Source organism: Phyllopteryx taeniolatus, chromosome 8 (genome assembly GCF_024500385.1).
Source record: "Phyllopteryx taeniolatus isolate TA_2022b chromosome 8, UOR_Ptae_1.2, whole genome shotgun sequence".
In the NCBI taxonomy this organism is placed as follows: Eukaryota; Metazoa; Chordata; class Actinopteri; order Syngnathiformes; family Syngnathidae; genus Phyllopteryx; species Phyllopteryx taeniolatus.
In genome coordinates, this window is record NC_084509.1 from 21,992,091 (window position 1) to 22,015,350 (window position 23,260).

A 23,260-nucleotide genomic window follows, 5' to 3' on the forward strand; every position below is an offset into this window, starting at 1 on the left:
GTTTTCATTGTTTATTTTCGGCTGCAAACCAAACAGACACAACGGGAGTCGTACTGTGAACAGGACATTAATGATGCAGAGAATGATGAGCAGAGCGGAAGCTTCACACAAGGAGGGTTTGATGGGTTACCTCTGTTGAGCTGCTGGGGTGCTACTGACAGACAGGGGAGGGGTGTATGTAAGAGGGAGAGGCTCTAAACTGATGGAGTGAAGTAGAAAATTTCTTCAAAAAACATTTATCAAGCAATGGAAAGTTAGACTGCACTTAAAAGTACACTAACAAACCACAGGAATGAAAGAATCATTCGTCACCAAAGCAAAGCTGTCTGACATTTGAAGGTCAGAGTCACTCCAGTGTGTGAGTGTACCTTTTCGCTGGATTACTACAACACTAGTAATTCTCAAGTTGTAGATTTCGTGCGCTCAGACAAATAATTGTTTTTCCAGTAAAGAGAAGTTCTCTTTCCTCGCTGACAGTTTTTGGGTGTTACTTCAGCCGTTGTCAGAGCTGTCAGCAAGGCAAGAGAACTTCTCTTTACAAAAAAAGTAGAACCGTGATTCTTACTTCTCGCATGGCTGTAGAGGACTTTGGGAAGCTCTTTCCTCCAGTTAAACTGTGGTACCTTTGTTCCAAATCAGATAGCCTCTCCTTCTCCTGTATCACAAAGACAAATCTTGTAAAGCGATTCCTAAACATATTCTACAGGCCAATGAATAAAGTGCAATGCATTCAAAACTGTAGACATTATTTCTTGCAATTAGCCAGCATTTGAATCGTGAACCTTTTGGAGCATTTGCAGCGTGATGGTCCTGTCTTTGGCGAGACGCTCACATTCCTGAGATCCCTGGAGGCCCAGCTGGTTGGCCTGGTTCTCCAAAGCAGACACTTTCTCCTGAATAAGCACAAAATAATGTCATTGGAAGCTACAAACAAAACAAAACAACATAAACTTACGGAGACCAAGTATCTGAATTGGTTAAAGTATGAATGTACATATTTAATTGTATTCACTTCACAATAAAACTTGTTGGTGTTGCACATAATACCTGAAGAAAATAAGAGGTCATGACACACATGCCTCTGAATGATCAAGGTTGGTTGGATTGTGATGGATGCTTGCTACTGTAACCAGTGTGTGTGTGTGTAGTCAAAATTTAAGATGAGTGCACACTGTTAAAATATAGTGTCCCTTTATCAACAATGATTTGGATGTGACCAGCCATCTCAATTTAGATAAAAGGACATTTATATTTGGGCTACCTAGTGAAGAAGTTGGTGAATTCTTCAACCCCCGGAAACGAATCAGAATTGAAGGAGAGCCTATTTTTAAATATCCATCCATTTTCCATACCGCTTATCCTAAAATGTCAACTGTTTCAATAACCAGTGACTGGTGTTTTTGTATCCCTAGGGCATGAGGCTTCCATACCTTCCTCTTGGCCACAGTGCTGTGGTACTCTGCACTCTCCTGCAGCAACTGCTGGCTCATTGTTTCCCTTTCCTCCTCCAAGCTGCTTTCTCTCTCAAGTTGTTGAAACTCCAGATCTTCAAACTTCTTGGTTCCTGCTTCCAAAGCTTCTCCATCCTAACAAATGGCCACATGTGACATCATGGGTAAATCACCACCAAGCCATCCATCCATCCATTTTCTGTACCGCTTATCCTCACTAGGGTCGCGGGCGTGCTGGAGCCTATCCCAGCTGTCTTCGGGCGAGAGGCGGGGTAGACTCTGAACTGGTCACCAGCCAATCGCAGGGCACATTCAGTACAAACAAACAACCATTCACACTCACATTCACCGTGCGGCCCCACCAAGCCAGTTAAATTGAATTTCCAGACAGGTTAGGTGCTAAGAGCAAAACAAAAAAATCTTTTCTTCTGGGTAGCATTTTTTAAAGATGAATAGCTATTTAAATCATCCATCCATCATTTTTCTGTACCACTTATCCTCACTAGGGTCGCGGGCATGCTCAATCAATCAATATTTTGCACAGCAGTAACATATACCCATCCATTTTCAATGCCACTTGTCTTCATTTAGGTTCAGGGGTGAGCTGGAGCCTACCCTCGCTGACTTTGGGCAAGAGGTGGGGTACACTCTGGAATGGTCGCCAAATACCCATATACACTCTCTTTGCAGCCCCTCTGTACTGTATTCGATTTTGGTGCTCTTAATACCTACAATTGTGGAAATATTTAAATTATGCAGACAATCTACAAATTGCCGCTGTGGATCTACTGGACATTAATACAGAGCTTTAAAGCGTCCAAGGCAGTGTCGGGCTCTGTAAACAAAATGTCACTGACATGCACAACATAGGTTATCCTTGTAGCCAAGAAATACACCAATCATCTGATACTTTTGAACCAATAGTAATTGAAATAACTGGATGATAGTGAGGGAAGACATACAGTCGATCAGCTGTAGTCTTGGCCTATGTTAATTGATTAGTGTGCGGTTAACATACATAAGGCAGCCATGACAAATTGCTGAAGAAATGCAGATCAGAACTCCACATGCAGTGCAGTGCGAGCATTCACATGAGCCACATTTGACCAGTATACCTAAGCAGGAGCTGACATTAGGAGGAATCATTTGTGTGATTCCGCATCAACGTTGGGGTTGCAGCGACGTGTTGGTGTGGCAACAAGGGAGAAAAATGTTGCACCTTGTGTTAAATCTGTGAAGGCTACTATAGGGACTTCTCATGAAGACAGTTGCCCATTGTATGCAAACTCTGCCAAACTCCATCACTATGCAACAGTGCATGTTTTATTCTAGCTCAGCTGAAACAGGCGTTATGCCATTCCACAGGCATGATGTGCCACACAAACCATTAGCATGTTGTGTCTTCCTGACTTCTCAGAATCCCGAATTCAGAACGGTGGAACTGCAAGGTCCTCAGCAGTAGCTTTGAGGTTTATACAGAAGAGTGTCGCATTGTCAAAAGGCTATGTAAAAGCTGGGAGTGGGTTACTGTCAACTTCGCTTCTAAATTAAAAAAACAAAAAAACTTGGACTTCAAAGCCATGTAATCTCTTAACTTTTTAGCTTTCATATTCCTTCGTTTTCAGACACTACAGTTACATAATTCAAGTAATTACTCGGTTAGTCGACGCAATATCTATAGGATAATTGATTCTAAAAAGAGTCAATAGCGACAGCCCTAAATTCAAGAAAGTTGAACGCATACACGGACCTAAATGTTGCAGAGATGGCAAAAAAGAAAGTCATAAATTGAATTAATAAAAATTCTCAAATTACAGCAAGTTTTTTTTTTGTTTTTTTTAAAAGCTTGTTTTCAGTAACTAAGCAGGTTTTTATGTAGATAGCATTAGCTGTGAAACACCACATTGTATTATGGCAGGGTTGGGTTATGGTGATTAGTATTTGTTTAGCTAAGCTCGGCTTTATACGTATGGGAGGCAATGCTATGGAGGTAACTAGGTTTACAAAAGCCTGTGTCTTGGATCGAATCCATGACTCCATCGGCGATTTTGACCGCTTGCATCCAGCATGGGACTGCTGACTGAACTCTGTCGGTAGAGTATTTCTGCTCCACTGACAACCCACCCTTTTGAACTTTTCCTGCAACTGTTCACGCAGGGACTCGGGACAGTTATGCAGTTGGTTCTTCAGCTCAGCATGGCCCTCCTGGAGTCTCTGCAGGGCCCGACGCTCAGCCTCAACATGAGCCCTCTCCTAGAAAGACATAGTGCACAAAGCCGCACAGAGCATGGATGGTTGACAGGAGATGGAGAGAGAGAATGCAGAGAGAGAGAGAGAGAGAGAGAGAGAAAGAGAGAGAGATACAAACTGCTCAAAAGTCACACCATGCAAATAAAGGTTTTTAACATGTGAGCAGTTAACAGACTGTTTTGATGGCTCATTTTCATCCTGAAAGTGGATTGTATTCATTTCAATTTTTGCCAAAGATGACTTGGACATCAATAAGGAAATAAGATCTTGACAATGATAAACCACATCTTTTCCAAACATCTTTTGAAACCTTCAATGGTAAGAAAAACTGGCAGATGTGAGCAGATGAAAATTCACTTTTTCTATCATTTTCTAGGATACCCCCCTGAACCCCATTTGCAGTACGTGTGCAACAGAACAAAAGAGCCACCGGAGGGCAGACCTACAAGGTCTGTCATGCATGTCATAAAAAACAAATAAAGAAACGGACAAGCGGCAAGGGAATGTGAAGAAGCAGGGCAAAAAATTAGAGGGTGTTAACAGATGTCAATGAGGCGGCAAAGTTAAACTCGCAGAAACTGAACAGTCATGCAAGAAAATTTGCACAATCCCTTAAATGCCTTAAAAACCTTGTAGTTCCAATTTCTAATATTCCGAGACGCTTGCAAGATTTTGTGCATTGACATCAAGAGCGATGAACCGGCAGGAAGCGTAGTTTTATGTGAGGCGATAACTTAATATAAGTAGAAAACTCATCTCTCTGAAATGATCTGTACCTTGTCTTTCTCTCGCTGAATGGCACTCTCCAGCTCGTCTAGCCTGTGCTGCAGCTGACTGATGATGTCAATCTCTGCCTCTATCTGGTCGAGTTCTGCCTGTCTCTCTCCCTGCAGCAAGGCACACTCCATCTCAGCCTAGAGGAGTGTAAAAGTCATATCAAATAAAATAAGATTAAGATACAGGACTTCAGTGGGTATAAAAAAAAGTCGACACGTCCCAGTTTGAATGGCAGGTTTTTGTGATACAAAACAATGAGCCCAAGATAAATCTATCCACCATGTGCCCTATGACCTGTACAACTCAATTGAAAAAAAATAATACGTCTGAGATAATGTGGTTGCACAAGTGTACACACCCTCTTATAACTGCAGCTGTGACTTAACAGAATTAACCAATCACATTCAAACTCACTGGTTAGAGTGAGAGGATGCTTGTTTTTTTTATCACAGAGGCCTGGACGTTTTGTGCACACTGAGTATAATTTGGAACTGTTTTTAATTCCCTCCCCTTAACTGAGGCCCGAGTTCCAGCTGAAGAAAAAAAGCCCCCAAGCAAGATGTTGTATGTATGGTTCCATACCTTTTGGAATCATGGCCCAAAAGTGCAAGCTTGGTTTCACTGGACCGTAACTCATTTCCCTCACATGCATTTGGGAGATATCAAGTGTTTTGTTAATATGAAGGTTGTACAGGAGGTTGTGGTCATGTGCTAAACTGTAATTGCAAGAAATTCCTGCAGCTCCTTCAGTGTTGCTGTAGGCCTCTTGGCAGTCCAGTTTTCGTTTTTCGTCAATTTTGGAGGGACGGACCGTTTTTGGTAAGGTCACTGTTGTGCCATTATCTTCTCCCCTTGGTGATGAATGTATTCACTGTGTTCCATGGTATATTTAATGCCTTGGAAAGTCTTTTGTACCCTTCTCCTGACTGATACCTTTGAACAATGAGACCCTCTGATGCTGTGGAAGCTTCCGTCAGAGTGCAGCTTGTGCTTTAAGATGTGCCTACAAAAATACCATGAAAAGTCTACTACAACATCTGAACTTTATTTGGGTTTAATTCGAGGCACTTTAAATAGCGGCAGGTGTGTGCTGAGTCCCATTTAACATGAGTTTGAATGTGACTGTAGATTCTGACCACAGCCATGGAACATTACAGTTATAAGAGGGGGTGCACACGTGTGCAACCACATTATTTCAGTTACATAATTTCAATATTTTTACTCCCCTGCTCGAAAAGAAAAAAAAAAAAGAAAAATTCAAATGCGTTTTCAGATTATAACTAACATTACAGTAATGTTGGAAAATGGTTTTAAAATTATTTAAATTTAATTTAAATGAAATGGGTAAAGGTTTTCAGATACACTTTTAAACAGTAGAACAGTCAGGGTTTGGGCAACTCCGAGTTTTATAAAAAATAAAAATTCTTCGTCCTACTGAGACATTTTGGGACAATTTTATGCTTTGTGGAAAAACTTGAGGGAAAGCCCTTTTCTTTCCAGCATGACTATGCTCTAGTTTACAAAGTACAGTCCATAAAACCAATTGGCTGGATGAGTTCAGTTGGATAAAACCTGACTGCCCCACAGAGCCTTAACCCAATAAACAGCTTTGGGATGAACTAGAACAGAGACTGAAAGCCAGGCCTCTTATCCAACAACGACATCTGACCTAGCAAAGGCACAAAAATTACCTTCTTCCATCTGATGCCTGGATCAGACTACAAGACAAATTTGAACCAGAAAACGTCACCGGTCAGCGCAACTGGATACACTCGTTACCATGGCGAACAACAATGTACTGTTTGCGTGTGTGTGTGTGGGAGTGGAGGAAAAATGAGGAAAAACGTTTGGTGGTTGTCACAAGAGAGGACGTTCATTCAAGGATTACTTGAGGTATGTTCACATACTTTTAATACGATACGGCTCACAAGCAGGCAACAAAATGTTACGTAGCCTAGCAAGCTAGTACGAGCACTAACGGTTGCAAGTAAACATGCCGTCGTTCTGTCATATCATGCTCTAAAGCGTCGGTAAACGACGTGGTTTGTGCGCATGAATAAATGTTGACAACGGCGTGCAAGTATGTTGATAACGGCAAGCACGCGAGGCGATGCGCCGCTAACAAGACGAGACTTTTCATTTTGGCGGCGTAGGGCTATCGTAGGGCCAAATCCTTGGTCGTGGATTACGTCACACTACACAAACGTTTGTCGTTTCCGACGAAGTATGTCGGGCCCGATCTGGGAAATGGGCTGCGATAGGTAATCGGGCCAATATCGGGGCTAAAATCCTGCAGTCTGATCAAGGCATAATCTAATATCCTGAATGGGATGAAAAAAGGATCTCTGTGTCTGTCTGTCTGTCTGTCTGTCTGACTCTCTCTCTCTCTCTTTCCCCCCCGTCTCTTCCTCCCTCCCTCCCCACAAATGAGACAAAGCTATTAGTGTGTCAATGGTGGGACCAGCTCATGTCTCTTTTAATTTTTAGTCCCCATAGGTACTGTATAATAGCTATACTTTTTTCCATACAGCGTATCATTACACATTGGTTTTAAAGTTCAATAGCATAATTTCTTGTTAGTGCTAGTGAGTTCTAGCTTCACTCTACCTCTTGTTTGGACTCTTGGTATTGTTGCTCCAGCTCCATCAGCCGAGTTTTGAGTTCATCAAGCCGCGACAGAACGCGCACCCTCTCCTCCTCTAGGTAACCCAGCTCCATTCGATCTGAACTGGCCACATCCTCATGCTGCAGGGAGAGGAGAAAATGTGCGATTATGCTTAGATTAGGGTGTAAACAATGTCCAATGGATAAACAAACTTGCAGTTTAATTCTCCAAACCAGCTAAGAATTTTATTTGAATTGACTACACTATGGAGAGAGCTCACCTGAATTAAAAAAAAAAAATGCATGATTTTTGTTAACTACGCACATATGCAGAGTAAAATCCTGCTACAATGGGAACTCACGAAGCACAATGAATGTATTTATGAATAAAGAAGGTTGATGACTACAACTGCGCTGTGAAAAAGCTGTTGTGATGTCAGCCATGACCAATTGATTAAAAAAATAAACAACGGTACTACAAGGAAATATAGTGGTGTGATGACTTATTTTTTCACTTAAATGTTTCCCATCATCAAACACATTAAAATATTAGTCAAAGACAATACAAGTAAACACAAAATGCACTTTTTAAATGGAGGGTTTTATTATTAAGGGAGAAAAGTCCAAACCTATGGGGCCCTGTGTAAAAAAGTGTTTGCACCCCCCATGTTAAAACATAACTGTGGTTTATCATACCTGAGTTCAATTTCTTGAGCCACGCCCAGGCCTGATACTGTCACACTTGTTCTCAATTAGGAAACACTTAAATAGGACCTGCCTGACAAAGTGAAGTCGACCAAAAGATCCTCAAAAGCTAGACATCATGCCGAGATCTAAAGAAATTGAGGAACAAATGAGAAAAAAAAGTAACTGAGCTCTATCAGGGTGGAAACGGTTATAAAGCTATGAAACCTTTGGAGAGGCCTCGTCAAAGTCCTGACCTGAATCCTATTGAGATGCTGTGGCCAGTAATGCCGGTACTCCAAAATGCTGCCATTTTGAGTAACGAGCATAGTAACGCGTTACTTTCCCGGGAAAGTAATCAGACTACAGTTACTTCTTCAAAACAGCAGTTGTTACTTTTGAGACATCATAGTCTTAAGTGCTAATTTGTGGTTGATTTAAAAACAAATTTAAAAACACAGTCCAGCTATTCAAAACCATTTAACCATTTACGCAGACCACTCAAATCTCAGCAACCAGAAGAACGATGCACTGGTGCACAAACATCAGGGTCGCATTAGTCTTCAAACTGCATTGCAATAAAAGCCGCAATTAAAAAAAAAAACAGAAGCCTTTTGTTGGGTGGGATTCAGTAAAGCCAGGCATAATTTTTGCACATGCTGGGTTGTGCTGCGGCATGCCGGGCATATGTGAAAGAAGCATTCCCTCTGACCTGTTTGTCTCCATTGAGCAGTGCTGATTCTGTGCATGGAGCCGGAGATGTTCTCACCTCCTGATGAGTGCTCTCTGTACTACTGCATTCCTCCTTCAGGTTCTCCTCATCGCTCTCCCTCTGTCTCTGTGCCAGTCGCAAAGAGGCTGTGGTCGCTGTTCCTCCGAGGATGCTCTCGATGGATGCGCCCTGCAGTGAGCCACCTGAGAACCCCCCTGGGAAACCTGTCTTCCCAAAGCTGAGTGAGTCTGGGCTGATGTTCTCTCCTTTATTGTACTCAGCACAGAGATTTAGGATTGTCTCCAGTCGCTGTCTCTCCTGTGATCAATCAAAGAAGAACATCAGATTTGTCGGTAGGTTTTATATGAATTATTTAACAAAGTATACAATTTGTATTAGAACATCTGTAGACAAATACCCGCCAGGCCATAGAATTTGACCCCTCTGAAAAAATTAAGCAAAAACTCTAAATTCTCAACAAAACTTTGGGGATTGAACTGCCATCATGCAAGCTGTCGACATGTCACATGATGAGACCTCAGTTTGAGGTACAAAACTGCAAAACTCAGCGAGGATCAACGGAAACTCTGTGCCTGTGCTTTGATTGCGCTTTAGCTTTTCGTGGCTTCGCGAAGTCCAGTTTTTACGAAGGGTGTGAAGAGAAGAAGAAAGTGAAGGAGCCATACACGGGACATTACATAATGTGTGCACATACACTGTTAAAATTATTAGTTATGATATTTTTCTTCATTCTACAAAATAGTCTGTGATTTAGAATGAATAAAACATTTAATATAATACAACAATAACATTGGCTTCTGGATTTTATTGAACTATCACATCCTGTTTTGTTTTGGCCACTGCTGTTATTTTTCCCTTATGTTGCAGTTTACTTTACGGTGATTGGTGGGCGGAGTACCCTGTTTCGCCAGCTGCCGGCCATCATGATCAATTAGGTATCCGGACGCAGTGGAGGCTGGAGAAAGTTGCTGAGTTATTGTTCTTTGCTAGTCACCATTGTCGGTTGCCTACTTTGTTACTATCTCGTGCATTCTAGTGTTTGCGGTCATCAGTTTTGGAAAAGTTCATTTTTTACCCAACTAGTTCAAAGTTCTGTTCATCGTTCCAAAAATGAACTAGTTCAGTTCATAACGGAAAAATGTGAACTAAATTCATCAGATTATCGCACTACTCGTCACTTTAAACCGCATACACTCCTTGAAGCCGTCGGCGCCCTTTGCACAATGGTCATTGCACCGGACTATTGCAATATTAGTCATTCGAACTGCTCTAAGTGCTAGAGGACTCTGCATCTTTTTGCACAATTGTCAAAAAAAAATAATGCACCGGCATTACCAGATAACTAGCAACCCTTTACTGCTCAGTGACTGTTTTTTTGTTTTGTTTTTTTGTCAATGTCTTTATGTCTCAAATTGGTTCTCTGTCAATTGACTGTCTGTTGTCGTACTAGAGCGGCTCCAACTACTGGAGACAAATTCCTTGTGTGTTTTTTTTGGACATACTTGGCAAATAAAGATGATTCTGATTCTGATCATTCCAAAAATGAACTAGTTCGTAGTTCTTTTTTGTTTTTTCTCAGTTTGTTGCTGCTGGCCTATCCATCCATCCATCCATTTTCCTCACTAGGGTCGCGGGCATGCTGGAGCCTATCCCAGCTATCTTTGGGCGAGAGGCGGGGTACACTCGGAACTGCAGGTTGCTGGGCTATTCCCCTTAAAATACTGGCATTTCATTTTCCCATTGTTGCCATTCAGTCCACACAAGTAGCCAGTTGCAGCTTTCACCCTACAATCTCAAAAACATGAGGAAAAACATGTTGCGGCAATGGTATTTTTTTTAAATAAGGAATTAAAACAAAAACAGGACTTTTGTCCTTAATGTGAAAAACACACACACAAAAAAACAATATAAAAACACGCAACATAGTATGATAGGAACAACGGTGAAAAGACATTGGCATTTGCATTCCTTACAGCATTGGCTGACTCTTAACAAAATATTTTTATCTATTCTTATATTAAAACAAAATAAATTCCATACATGACAGTGTGATAGCATGGAGTTTGAAGTAAAGCATTCTGATACAAATAATAATTTTCCTTGTCGCCCTAATCAATTTTTACAATTAGTACATTACAAAAGAACCATCGAATAACACATTCAGTCCCATTTACACAGTTTGTTTGAACGCACCTTGCGCTCTCACACAGCTGGTGACGTACTTGCCATGAACGGCGGCCATGGCCGCACTGATTCGGTTGCCAGCTACAGTGTTTATCTGCCGACGAATGAAGGCTCCTATATTGTGTGTTCAGACGGGTTTTTCCTGGAAGTCCCTAACACAACCTGGCACGCTTGAATGAAAATGCACCTTCGTTCGAAAACCGTTCTTTGACACCAGAATGAGTGCGTTCTCAATTACGTTCAACAGGCAGAAATGAACTACGTTCAATTCACGTTCGCACAAGATATGAACCAGTTCATGAACCTTCGTTCATTGGACTTGTTCAGGTATGACGCTACCTGTCCGCATTTTTGTAATCTCTACTGTGTTTTCTGTTATTGTTTTCTTACTCAGCCTTGTGTAGGCTTTTGAGCTTGTTTATCCTCTCGTATTGCAACTTCCTGGATGGTTAGCATTTTGCGTGCATCTGTTGTTTATTCTGTTATTATACCTGCTCAGTTGGTGGTTTTTGCATTGGGGTTCAACTCATTGCGTATTTACGCAGCTGTGACATAAACAAAACTACCACTGTTTTGATGAGAGTGATTTATTATTGCAAAATGACTAAATAGAGAGTTTCTAAATGACTATGCACATAAGTTTAAAAACTATAGTACACAGAGATCAAATGATAGTTGAACCAAAATCATCATTCCCTATCAAATTACATTAACATAGGAGACCTACTTTTATATCAACTCTCTAATCCATTAACATTGTAAAACCATGGACCTTTTTTCCTGTATCTAATTTGAGGAAGCAAGAGTTGCTTCCCCGAGTTGCTGTTTGGAGGTACACTGCCATCCACCCTCATAGATTTTCCTTTTAAGGATGCTTAGGGAGTTTTTCTTCCTCTATACCCACAACAGCCATTGTTTGAATGGTATTTTTCAGTGTGGGATGGTGCATTGTCTTGCAGGATTAGTTACTGCGGCAGGAAATGGTCAGTTAGAAACAACAGATTTGGTTCGACCTAATAGTACAATACATACGGCTTTACCAAAGGAAGCACCAATACAGTTAAAGAGTGGTACAACTATAAAAATATGTAAACTACAGCAGCTGAAATAAGTATTTAACACATCTCCATTTTTCTAACTAAATGTATTTCCAAAGGTGCTATTGACCTGAAAATTTCACCAGATGTTGGGAACAACCCAAGTAATCCATACATACAAAGAAAGTAGAACAAATAAGATAAAAAATTATGTTGTGTGTAATCATGTGAAATGACACAGGGAAAAAGTATTGAACACGCCAGCTGGTATTTATTTAATACTTTGTACAAAAGCCTTTGTTTGCCATGACAGCTTCAAGACACATCCTGTATGGAGAAACTAGTCGCATGCATTGCTCTGGTGTGATTTTGCCCCATTCCTCCACACAAGCAGTCTTCAAATCTTGAAGGTTCCATGGGTTTCTTTTATGGACCTGGAGTTTCAGTTATTTCCATAGATTTTCAATTACATTCAAGTCAGGTGATTGGCTAGGCCATTCGAGCAGGTTTATTTTTTTTCTTTGCAACCAACAAGTTTCCTTGGCAGTATGTTTTGGATCATTATCCTGCTGAAATGTCCACCCTTGTTTCATTCTCATCATCCCCGTAGATGGCAGTAGATTTTTGTCAAGAATGTCTTGGTACATTTGGCCATTCATTCTTCCTTCAATAATGTGAAGTTTATCAGTACCATTTGCTGAAAAGCAGCCCCACACCATCATGGTCCCACCTCCGAACTTCACTGTTGGTATGGTGTTTTTAGGGTGATGTGCAGTGCTATTTCTCCTCCAAACGTGGTGTGCATTATAGCATCCAACCAACCTGTACTCTCCCAGTATTTAACTGGCTTGTCCAAATGTTGTTCAGCAAACTTTAAACGAGCTTTGACATGCTTTTTTTCAGCAATGGGGTCTTGCGTGGTGAGCGTGCATACAGGCCATGGTGGCCGAGTGCATTACTCACTGTTTTCCTTGTGACAACAAATACCTCCTAATTCCAGGTCTTTTGAAGCGCTCCACGGGTGGTGCTTTGCTCTTGGACAACTCTTCTGATTATTCTTTGCACTCCACTGTCAGAAATCTTGCGAGGAGCACCTGATCGAGGCAAATTTATGGTGGTATGATTGGCTTTCCACTTACGTATTATGGCCCAACCGTGCTCACTGGAAAGTTCAGAAACTTAGCTATGCGCCTGTAACCAATGTCATGTTCTGTTTTGCAACAATTACTTTGCAATGGTCTTGAGACAGTTCTCTGCTCTGACCCATCATGAGATGTGTCTTGACTCACATGTTGGCAATGAGACCTTTTTGTAGGCAATCAACTAGGACTGAACTAGCTGATATTCGTTTGCACTGACAAGGGGCTGGATTGCTGTTTGATTATTGATAGATTTTCGGTGTTGTTGTCTTGCCTTTTTGCACCTCCCTTTCTTCATGTGTTCAATACTTTTTCCCTGTGTCATTTTACATTTTTACACACAACGTCTGAGCTTATTCTACTTTATTTCTATGTATGGATTACTTGGGTTGTTCCCAACATCTGGTGAAATTTTCAGGTCAACAGCACCTTTGGAAGTGTAGTTAGTGAGAAAAATGGTGATGTGTTAAATACTTATTTCAGCCGCTGTATGTATTAGGACTGGAAAGTTCATGATATAATGACATTCAGTCTGCTGATATGTCTGCTATGAGTGCAGGGTTTAACAGCTGTCCTAGGTTTCACTGAGAGTGGATGACACTTGTAGCACTTAGACCTGAAACAATACAACAGCAAAAACAGCCCTCTCCACTGGGTGCGACTTCAGTGTCACTTGGTGGAACTAACATCATGCCCGGCTGTCACAATACTGTGTTGTCCCACTCTGGACCCTGCACACCAGGCAAGTGTGTAACTTTGACCTCTGATTAATATAAGGCTTCTAAAACACATGGCTGCAGACAGCAATGATGGTGGTGGTCTGTGATGAGCAATGTTCAAGTAAGAATCACAGGGTCTCTGATCCCATCCCCAGCCTTAGTTTTATTTTAAATGTGTAAACCACAATGAAAGTATTGCCATAACTTGTGTCATCACTTACTACATTCACACTTCAGTGGATGATCTGGGTTTGAATGGTTACAAAAAATAAAAAATAACACCTTCAATCATTGTAGACTGTATTCGTTAACATCTACTCAAAGTGAGCCAACAATCCATTGGACATCTACACCACCCACATATGTAAATTATGTAATAGTAACATGACAAAACAATGAAGTAGTAGCACAGCAAATAAGTTTTTTTTTTTTTAATAATTTAATATCAATGCTGTTCAATTTAATTCTCTGAAGGCACTCTTTATGGAATAGGTTTATGACCATTAGGCTTATAGTAGTGGTGTCAAATGTACAGCCCGCGGGCCAGAACCTGCCCGTCAGGGGGTCCAATCCGGCCCGTGGGGATTGCTTTGCCAGTCGGGCAAGTTATTTTAACTCATTTATACATACAGACTCTTATTTTGAAACTCAGGATTTTATTTTTGTAACCATCTTTTTATTGGTTTTATGTAGTGTAGTAAAAAATTTATCCAAATCTTATTGAACTTTGCTGAGTGTCCACAAATGGACAACCTATGTTTTTCTACTTTGAAAAAATATAAGAATCCTTTAGCCAGTGTGTATGTGTAGGAGGTGGGATAGATTTCCACTTCAAAAAAATTTGCCTATGGGCTAAAAGGGTGACAAAGGCCATCGTGGCTGTAAAGAGGAGAGGCTGAGTGGGGGCAACGGAACCCCAACTATGGCTGTAATTGGGTTTGGTGGAACCAGTAGACCTACGATTTCTTGCCCTCATGCTTTTATTTTGACACAAGCACTATAGAAACAAAATTGTTGGGATTCATAGCGGAGAGAGATAAAAGATTGCTTCTAATCCATGAATGCAGAAAGAAATTTTGTGTAACTCTTGCAAAAGCAATACCTGTATGTATCACATCATATATTGTACTGTAATATAAGTAATTTCAGGTGCAAATGTGCAATTAAAAATGTGGTTTCTTGGGAAATGTTTGTTAAAATGTTTTAGTGACTGGAAGTGTAGTGGTACATGCTGCTACCTTCAACACAGACAGCACAGGTTTGAGTCCCAGTCAGTGCACCGATTCCTAGCTGCTGCCAGTCCCTAGCCCAGACTAATGCTTACCTCTTATAGATTCACTGTTACTGTTCAGCTAAAGTATGCCAGCTTTTTATGGCAAGCTGCTGTGCTAAGTTTCCTTTTAAATGTATCTAAATTTCAAATGATTTCTAGATCACAAGTTGTTTTATAAAAGGTAAATAGAGTCTAGCGATCCACTGTGATCTGTAAGATGCACGTGTGGAAATGAAAACACTGATTCATAATACTGTTGAGATTGAACTCATTTTTGTGAAGAAATTTCATATTGCTCATATGATTTGAAACAAAATTTGCAACAAGATATTAAAACGTGAATATTTTCCAAATGTATTTGTAATTATTTACACCCCAAAGATTTTGGGGGGGAATTGTCCTTATTTATGGTTTACTATGAATACACTAGTCCAGCCCAATTGAGATCAAATTGGGGTGAATGTGGCCCCTGAACTAAAATGAGTTCGACACCCCTGGTTTATAGTTCTCTTCTGGTCAATATGGGACCACCACAATGCTTCAAGATTTGCAAAATTTTATTTAAAATACTTTATACGTTAGCCCTGAACACTGGCACCAAATGTGTTCTCTGTTTTGCTTTCAGTTTACACCCAAAGTGAGTCGTGAGGTCCAACTGGACCCATTGACACATCATGCATTTCTAGAGACTTAGCAAATAAACACCTTCTCTGATGCTTCCTCTTTCTCGAGCAGACTACAGTGAGTTCTTCCACTGAGAAAATAGCTCCACCTGAACCTATAATCTTGGGTGAGTAAGCTTTGAACAGAGTGGCTGGGAGAAAAAATACCCCTTTGTGCTCTAAATTGCTGTCTTCCTGCAAGAAGAGCCAAACATCTAACATTTACTGGCAAGTCAACAGTTACTCTTGAGTACTCCCACTCAACATCTGCTTGCAGACAGATTAGACCCCTCAGCACTGACACCTTGCTTTATTTTTTTTATTTTTTATTTTTTTGTCAAGACACTTCAACAAGCCTGCACTTACGTTATCTTATTGACGAGCAGAAAGTCTTGAGAGTAAAAAACAAACAAAAAAACAAAAAAAAACCCTGATATTTATAACACGAATATAGGCCCGGCCAAAGCATAATTTAACTTGACGTATCAAATTTGACACATACGTTTGAATCAACTCCATGATGGCAAATTTATTTGAATCCCACATTTGCTGTGAACGTGTTCAACTGCCATGTGCCTTTTATGGCCCAGATTGTGTTGCTACACAGGCAAAACCTGAGCAAAAACTAGTATTTGTTGATACTTGTATCGATGCTAAAGGGTACAACACATCAGCAAATATGCAAGTCCAATTTAAAATCCCAACTCAAACGTAAAAAGAGCAGAGAATGGAGTAATCTGCTTACGTGTCACCTCTAGTTACGTCACTATAATGATTTTTGAGCATGGTGGGAGAAGTATACATAATGTAAGACACTTCGCTTCGTTTCGGTTACTGATGCTGTCGGCAGTTATTCCACTGCAGATGAGCCAGGGACAGCTCTTTATATTCAGAGATGCTGAATATGCGTTTAACAATAAATTAATTCAAATTAATTCAAATTGGTAAACCTTTGAAATCACAGTTTAACATTAAAATGTAAACCGCTTAACAATTGCAGTAATATTCACAGGAAACAAAAGCTACTTAGCTAACAACTAAATAATTAATTGTTCGATAGGTATTTCTCGAAAATGTGGTTCATAGCATACTCAGCTGTAATGCATAAATGAACAGAATCACACCTGTAATTGCATCTGCATTATTTCTAGTGATAAACTCGACATGAAACCCTCATGGTCTGAGTACTATTTCATGAAAGTGTCAAAAAAATTCAGTATCTTCCTCACACATCCCAAAAACATGCATTAATTGGAGACTCTAAATTGCCCATAGGTGTGCATGTGAGTGCAAATGGTTGTTTGTTTGTATGTGCCCTGCGATTGGCTGGCAACCAGTTCAGGGTGTACCCCGCCTCCTGCCCGATGACAGCTGGGATAGGCTCCAGCACGCCCGCGACCCTAGTGAGAAAAAAGCGGCACAGAAAATGGATGGATGGATTTACAATTGCTGCACATGGAACCTTCATGGTCCGAGTACTATTTCATCATAGTGTAAATAAAATTCAGCTTGTTCAGCAAGATATTTTCTGAACTGTATAATGTGGGTCTGTGACTTGCTGTGCCTCGGGATCATAAAGAGGAAGTCTGTTTAACCATGCCAAATGTATTAAGAGAGGAAACGTGCCTTCTGAAAATGAAGAAATTAATTAAACTGTCAATAAAGAGACAACTTGTAAACACATACAACAGAGCATACAGTAGGATACTTTAGCAGCAACAGCAGGCTGGGTCTAGTCCCTCCAAGAGGTGGCAGGTGCTACTTCCAGTCAGCCATGAGGCTGTGAAGGAATGCCTCGTTCCCAGAGTTCTCTACCCCGAGGCACCACTTTACACGTTTACCAGCCTCTCACGTCTTTAACTAGTGAGTGGCTTTGATGACAAATGGGCTCGGCAACATTCGGAGTTCCTCGCAGATGGTGATCTCGTGTCTAAACAGTGTGCAAAGTCGGTTGGATAGCCGGTGCTCTAAATAAAAGCTGCAAGGCACAGCTGAAGTATTTTGGATATTGCCAGATTGTGCCACTCACATGGGCAATAAACTGGCTTTTGAATAGGTCTAAGAAATCCCAGTGATTTTGCGAAAATAAAATAACAAAAATCTAAATATTAATAATGAAACACTCTGTAACTACTTCTTAATCTACACATCATTATTTTATGTCTTCACTTGGGATCAGCTACAACTCCTGTGCACCCACAAGTATGAGACACTTTAAAACACTTTCCTGAGAGAACGGCATTTAGAATTGGAACACATCCATCCATCCATCCATCCATTTTCTGTACCGCTTATCCTCACAAACACGACATAAAATAGGTCTCGTAAGACACTGCATTTACTTCAGCACTAAAAAGCAAAGGCAGTTGTATCTTTGACACTTAATTTGTAATTACCTGAAAACATCAATAAGTTGAGTGAAGGCCAAAGACTGTATTGTAAGTGGCGACAATGTTCTGTGGATCCAATTTCACAATATAAAAAACACAAAAACAACCTAAATGCAGTATGTGAATTATCCTCCAAAATGTGTGGTTTCTACCTACCGCATATCTCAGGATAAATATTCCTCGTATGTAAAATTGGAGGTCAAACTGTCAGACGTTGGCATATCACACAAGACTTCAGCGTAACTAGAGCAAAGTTCAACCAGCATCAAAGCAGTAGCAGACTCGAGAGTGAGTGGTGCTAATGTGTACAAAAAGTTATTTGGGCCAGGAATTGACCACCGGTACCCACACAGATTAGTGAGCATAGTAAAGATTGTTAGGCTGAATCTAAAGTCCACACTTTTAGACATTCCTGTAAATTCTACAGTTTACCACATTCCTTGCAGTAAAATACTTTCAAGTGATTTTACAGTAATTAACTACAGTTTCCACTCCATCATGGGATTTTGGTTGACATCACACAGAGAGTTACTATATTTTGCATGCCGCAGAATTGTGAAGCCATGCTCCCAGGGTGCATTGCGCCATAAAATGTTCAACTGTTGCCATAATAAAGATGTTAATCCTTAATGTTCATGAACATAAGGATTAACGTAACATCACCCATGTGTGTTTGATACCCATAGTTTGTTGAAAGTGTCTTATTTAACTCTCACATGACATGTATGTTGTACTTTTTTTTTTTAATAAATAAAACCCTGACTGTGGGTTGTGTGCAATAGCGTGACATCCCGGTCAGTTCTGCTGTATGCTAAGTGAAGCTAACAACAACAGTGTTGCAAAAACCCAATAAAAACCCTATGTAATGTCTAACAGGAAGTAGATTTGACTGCAAATATTAGCCGGTGGCACCCATTGCTCACTTGTTAGCTACTATTGTTACATAGTACTGTAAATATCTGACAACCAATATTTTTTTTTGTTTTTAACAACATGTTGGCATTGTGGGACAGACAACACGTCTGAGACAGACAACATGTAATGCGTGGATCAGACTATAAGACAAATTTGGTCTTTCACGATTGTACTATGTCTGCAATAAACTCTTGTATTCCGATACCGCCACATCCCGTCTTTTACGATCACTGGGCTTTATTTTGTCAACTCATAAACGCGACCGGATACACTCGTTACCATGCAACCACATCGTGCCGCGTGTATTATAAGAACAAAATGGGGGAAAACGTGTGGTGGTGGTCACCGGGGCTCGGGAGATTTCATTCATTTAAGGCTTGCTAGAGGTATGTTCACATACTTTTAATACGACACGGCTCGTAAGCAGGCAACAAAACGTTATGTAGCCTAGCAAGGTAGTGCTAGCACTAACGGTTGTGCGTAAACATCCCGGCGCTGATGTCAAATCATGCTCTAAAGTTTCCGGTGTGTGTGAAGTAATTACAATAAAGTAATTCAACTACAGAAAGTTAGGTCCCATTATTTCTGTCATGTTGTAATGTTGGTTTGACCTGACTGATTAGAATACATGACCTAACTAGAACAGTGATTTCCAACATTTATGCAGCGAAGGCACATATTTTACAATTGGAAAATCTCTCAGCACACCAACAAACAGAAATGTCACAAAAAGTAGATACATTAATTACTGTATGTACTTCCTCCCATCTAATAGAAGAGCATTTATTTGTTCGGTCTGTCATTATGCCTCACTGGCATAAATGAGAAACAAAGATACATTATTTCTTGTAAATGAATAATTTTTTGAGCAGTTAAGTAAAATTTGATAATTTCCTATGACACCCCTGAAGATTGCTCATGGCAGACTAATGTGTCATGGCACACTGGTTGGACTAGAGAATGAATACTTTAAGATACTCAGTATACAGTACACAAGTATATACAGTAAATGAACAAGTCATTTAAATAGACACATTGCTCCATCTTGTGATCGGCTCGGTGATTGGTTATCGTTTTTTCTTTTAAACTCGCTGATCGGCCCCAAACATCCTGATCGTGTAAAGCCTAATATTTAGTGACAAAAATGGTGATGTGTTAAATATTTATTTCAGACACTATATATATATATATATATATATATATATATATATATATATATATATATATATATATATATATATATATGTATCTATATGTCTCCCCTGAGAGTGAGTCTCCTGTTTTGTCTTGCACATTTTTGTGTCTTTGCCTTTCCCCTCCCAGAGCAGCCACGGTAATTTCTCATCTGTGTACCTTTCTTCAAACCGATTATAGTCTTTGCAAGTGTACAGCTGAACGCGTCTGTGAAACGCTTGACAATTTCACGTGCACTGTGCATCCAGAGCAAACAGGGTATGTTCAACAAATTCTTGTTTTTCATGGAGCTGCAGGCAGATTTACATTTGCTATCTCACTATCTGCAAAATAAACCCCACTCGTGATCAGGCCCTGATCCTTGGGGGGTTCATCATGTTGAGTTCCCAGTGGAGGAACAACCAGATGATCCTGACAAGAGACGTTTTATTTAATCTGATAACAGTGTATTCACCACCCCGCCTCCAACCTTCTCCTCCCTTTGGTGGAGCACACATGCGCCAATGTCAGACAGGCAGCTTCTCTAGTGACAGTCAACCCCTCTGGATAATAAGATGCTGGTCCTTCTTAAAGATGTCACTGCCACTGATGTCAGGATAAAACCATGGAGTTGTTGCTCCCATTAGGGGTGGCTGCCATTTAAACAGCTGAAACATCCCGTTCGACTGAGATCCAAGCCCTCAAATGGAGTCTTGCTTCCAGTCAACACGTCACACACATTAGATTGCAGGAAGGATCAAAGACAATGATTAAAGGCTATACTGGAGTTGTAGGGGTTTTTTTCCATTCCCTAAACAATTCTTGGGAAATATGCAGCCTTACTGCTTCATTATTGTTCCCGGCTCCAGTTAGAAGTTTGTAAGATGTGCTTTCAGTTGCATCAGCTCGCAAGTTAAACAATTTGCTGTAAACATGAAATTATAAGATTAAATATTCATATCCACACTTTGGAAGCAGATGCTAATGAAGTCCACTAATCGTGAGTAGAAGGAGAGCTTAGTTTGAGAGTTTAGTTAAACATCCCAGCACCTGCAACTTCTCTGACCAGGTAAAATACCACTTGTAATTATATATGATTGGGGGATACAAATACCCAGAGCAATACAACACTATCCTCGCAATGTGGCTTCAACATGCAATACTCATTTTAATTGGACAGTTTAAAAGCAAAGAACGAAAGAGATATTCTATTTTCATAGACAGCGCATATGAGGCGGGGTGCAAATGCTGGTAGATTCTGAATTTTGTGCAAGCGCAAGGCTTGCCACGCGTGTTTGCCAATTTGGCAGACCGCTCTGCAGCAAGCTGGGCGTTCCGGCGCAGTAGAGACAGTGTCCTTGGCGATGCGCCGGGCGGAGTGACAATTTGGAGCGGAAAGTCGATCTAAACTTAGCCTAGCTCAGACCACGTCTAAATCCTGGCGCCAGGTAGCCCGCGTGGCTTATGCGATGTTGAATTTGATCGGGGCGCAGGCAGACAGATACTGAGCTCCACAGACATACAATATTTAAGTCGCCAGTGGTTACCACTAGCTCATTCTGTGTTTGATAAAGTATTTAGTATTTACCAAATTTACTTAGAAAAAAAAAAAAAAAAAAAAAACTTGTTGAATTAAGCTGAAGTCTGCACATCACGCATTAATTTTGGGGCATTTTTCCAAAATACAATGAATCAATTCTAAAGTGTACCATTTTTGGCCGATTCTACCTGCAGACCTAACACCTCTCATTGTGAATGCTGGCTCCCTCGTTTATTGGGTTGATGACAAAGGAGTTTTCAGTGCTTGAAAATCAGAAAATCAAGTCAAAAAGTAAGTGTTTAATTTCCTTTTATTTATTTATTTATTTATTTATTTATTATTATTTATCAACCTACATGGGATGTTATGTCAAACTAATTGATTTTGTCCTGGGATTTTTCAATATTCGCCCAAAAATATGCATATGGCAAAATGTGATTGCGTGATTACAGTACTTAAGTTGCATTAGTAACTGAATAATTAGTCATGGTGTTGCAGTCTTTGCTTTTTTTTGTGACTTGATTTGTTTTCGTGTATAAAAGAAGCCAACATGACGGGAGGGTTAAAGGGCATCATGTTATCACTGCATCCAGGAGAACCCACGGGCAAGTTTAAACCCAATAACACTGCAATAATCATACAAGCAATGCATCAAATTACCTTTATGAGTGCTGCCACGCTTGCAAGAAGATCTAGCTTCTGTTGGCAGGGCAAGCAGGTAAAAGATGGGCTGCTCCCTGTTCCTGCCTCTTAGGTAGTGTCCTGCTATAAATATTATTATTATAGCTCAGTTAGTATTGGATTATTGGAGTCTGTCCATGACAGACTCCAATAATCCAATACTAACTGAGCTAGACACTGATGTTGCTTCCGAGTCCCCCCTATATTGGTATTACATTTGGTTTTACATTGTAATGTAAACATTTCTTTGGAGAAAATGTGTCAGAATTAGAGAGAAAACACCCTCTCTATCTATCTATAATAGAACAGTTTACAACCTTTCTTTTTGACTTTTTTTCTGTTTTATAAGGCCACTTTTATCCCAAATGCTTTGACTGTAAATTGGATATTCAACTATTTTGATTCAAGAAACATTGAACACTCTTTGTAATGTCACAATATAACAGTTGTTTTGTCTTTGCTACCATTTGAGAATTTGAATTAAGAGTATAATGTACATGTTGGTCAATTAGAAATTGTTTTCAATATTCACTCTTGTTTAGTATGTAGTTGTATTGTAGATGTATTAAATGCCACGATTGGCGAGTGTGTGAACAGGCAGATTACGCCCTCAAGTGGAGAGATGCCCAAACAGCATATAATGCAGTCACTGCAATACGATACACTTCTACAGCTACTCCAAATACAAACATATAGTATTTGTTCACGTTTTACGTCTATGTGTATGTGTACTGGGGGGAAAAAAATAAGTCACTAAGGAGCCAAACCGAACATTAACTGTTAAATAAGTCTTATAAGAGGGAAATAACTCAAAAGGAAAAATCCACAAGCCATCCCTATGAGATTGTTATCTTCAGTGAGAGGTTTCGAACAGAGTTTATAGATAAATTTATCTGCCAGGTGTGGCAGATTCAGTGTGCAACATGAGCTAGATATATTTGGTTGTGTTGAGGAATGGGCTGCAATGCATCATGTCATGTTCTGTTTGAGAGTGTGGAAGTATATTTGGCCTGCTAATCTTAATGCACGGCATCCTATGTGACGCCCC

At 40.2% G+C, this 23,260-nt stretch overlaps 1 protein-coding gene across 20 annotated transcripts in view; it reads right to left on the minus strand.

Annotated features, from left to right (window-relative positions):
* LOC133482804 (pleckstrin homology-like domain family B member 1) overlaps positions 1-23,260 on the minus strand; it is a 118,903-nt gene that overhangs the window by 24,203 nt on the left and 71,440 nt on the right. For 14 of the 20 annotated variants that reach the window (XM_061783363.1, XM_061783367.1, XM_061783369.1 and 11 more), the window contains 7 exons: positions 8,479-8,796; positions 7,086-7,223; positions 4,478-4,615; positions 3,576-3,704; positions 1,431-1,586; positions 783-893; positions 566-655 (listed from right to left, as the gene is read on the minus strand). In XM_061783363.1, the coding sequence (XP_061639347.1) occupies positions 566-655; positions 783-893; positions 1,431-1,586; positions 3,576-3,704; positions 4,478-4,615; positions 7,086-7,223; positions 8,479-8,796 (1,080 nt within the window). The remainder of the gene's footprint in view (positions 1-565; positions 656-782; positions 894-1,430; positions 1,587-3,575; positions 3,705-4,477; positions 4,616-7,085; positions 7,224-8,478; positions 8,797-23,260) is intronic. The other 6 variants (XM_061783380.1, XM_061783376.1, XM_061783383.1 and 3 more) reach the window with 3 other exon arrangements.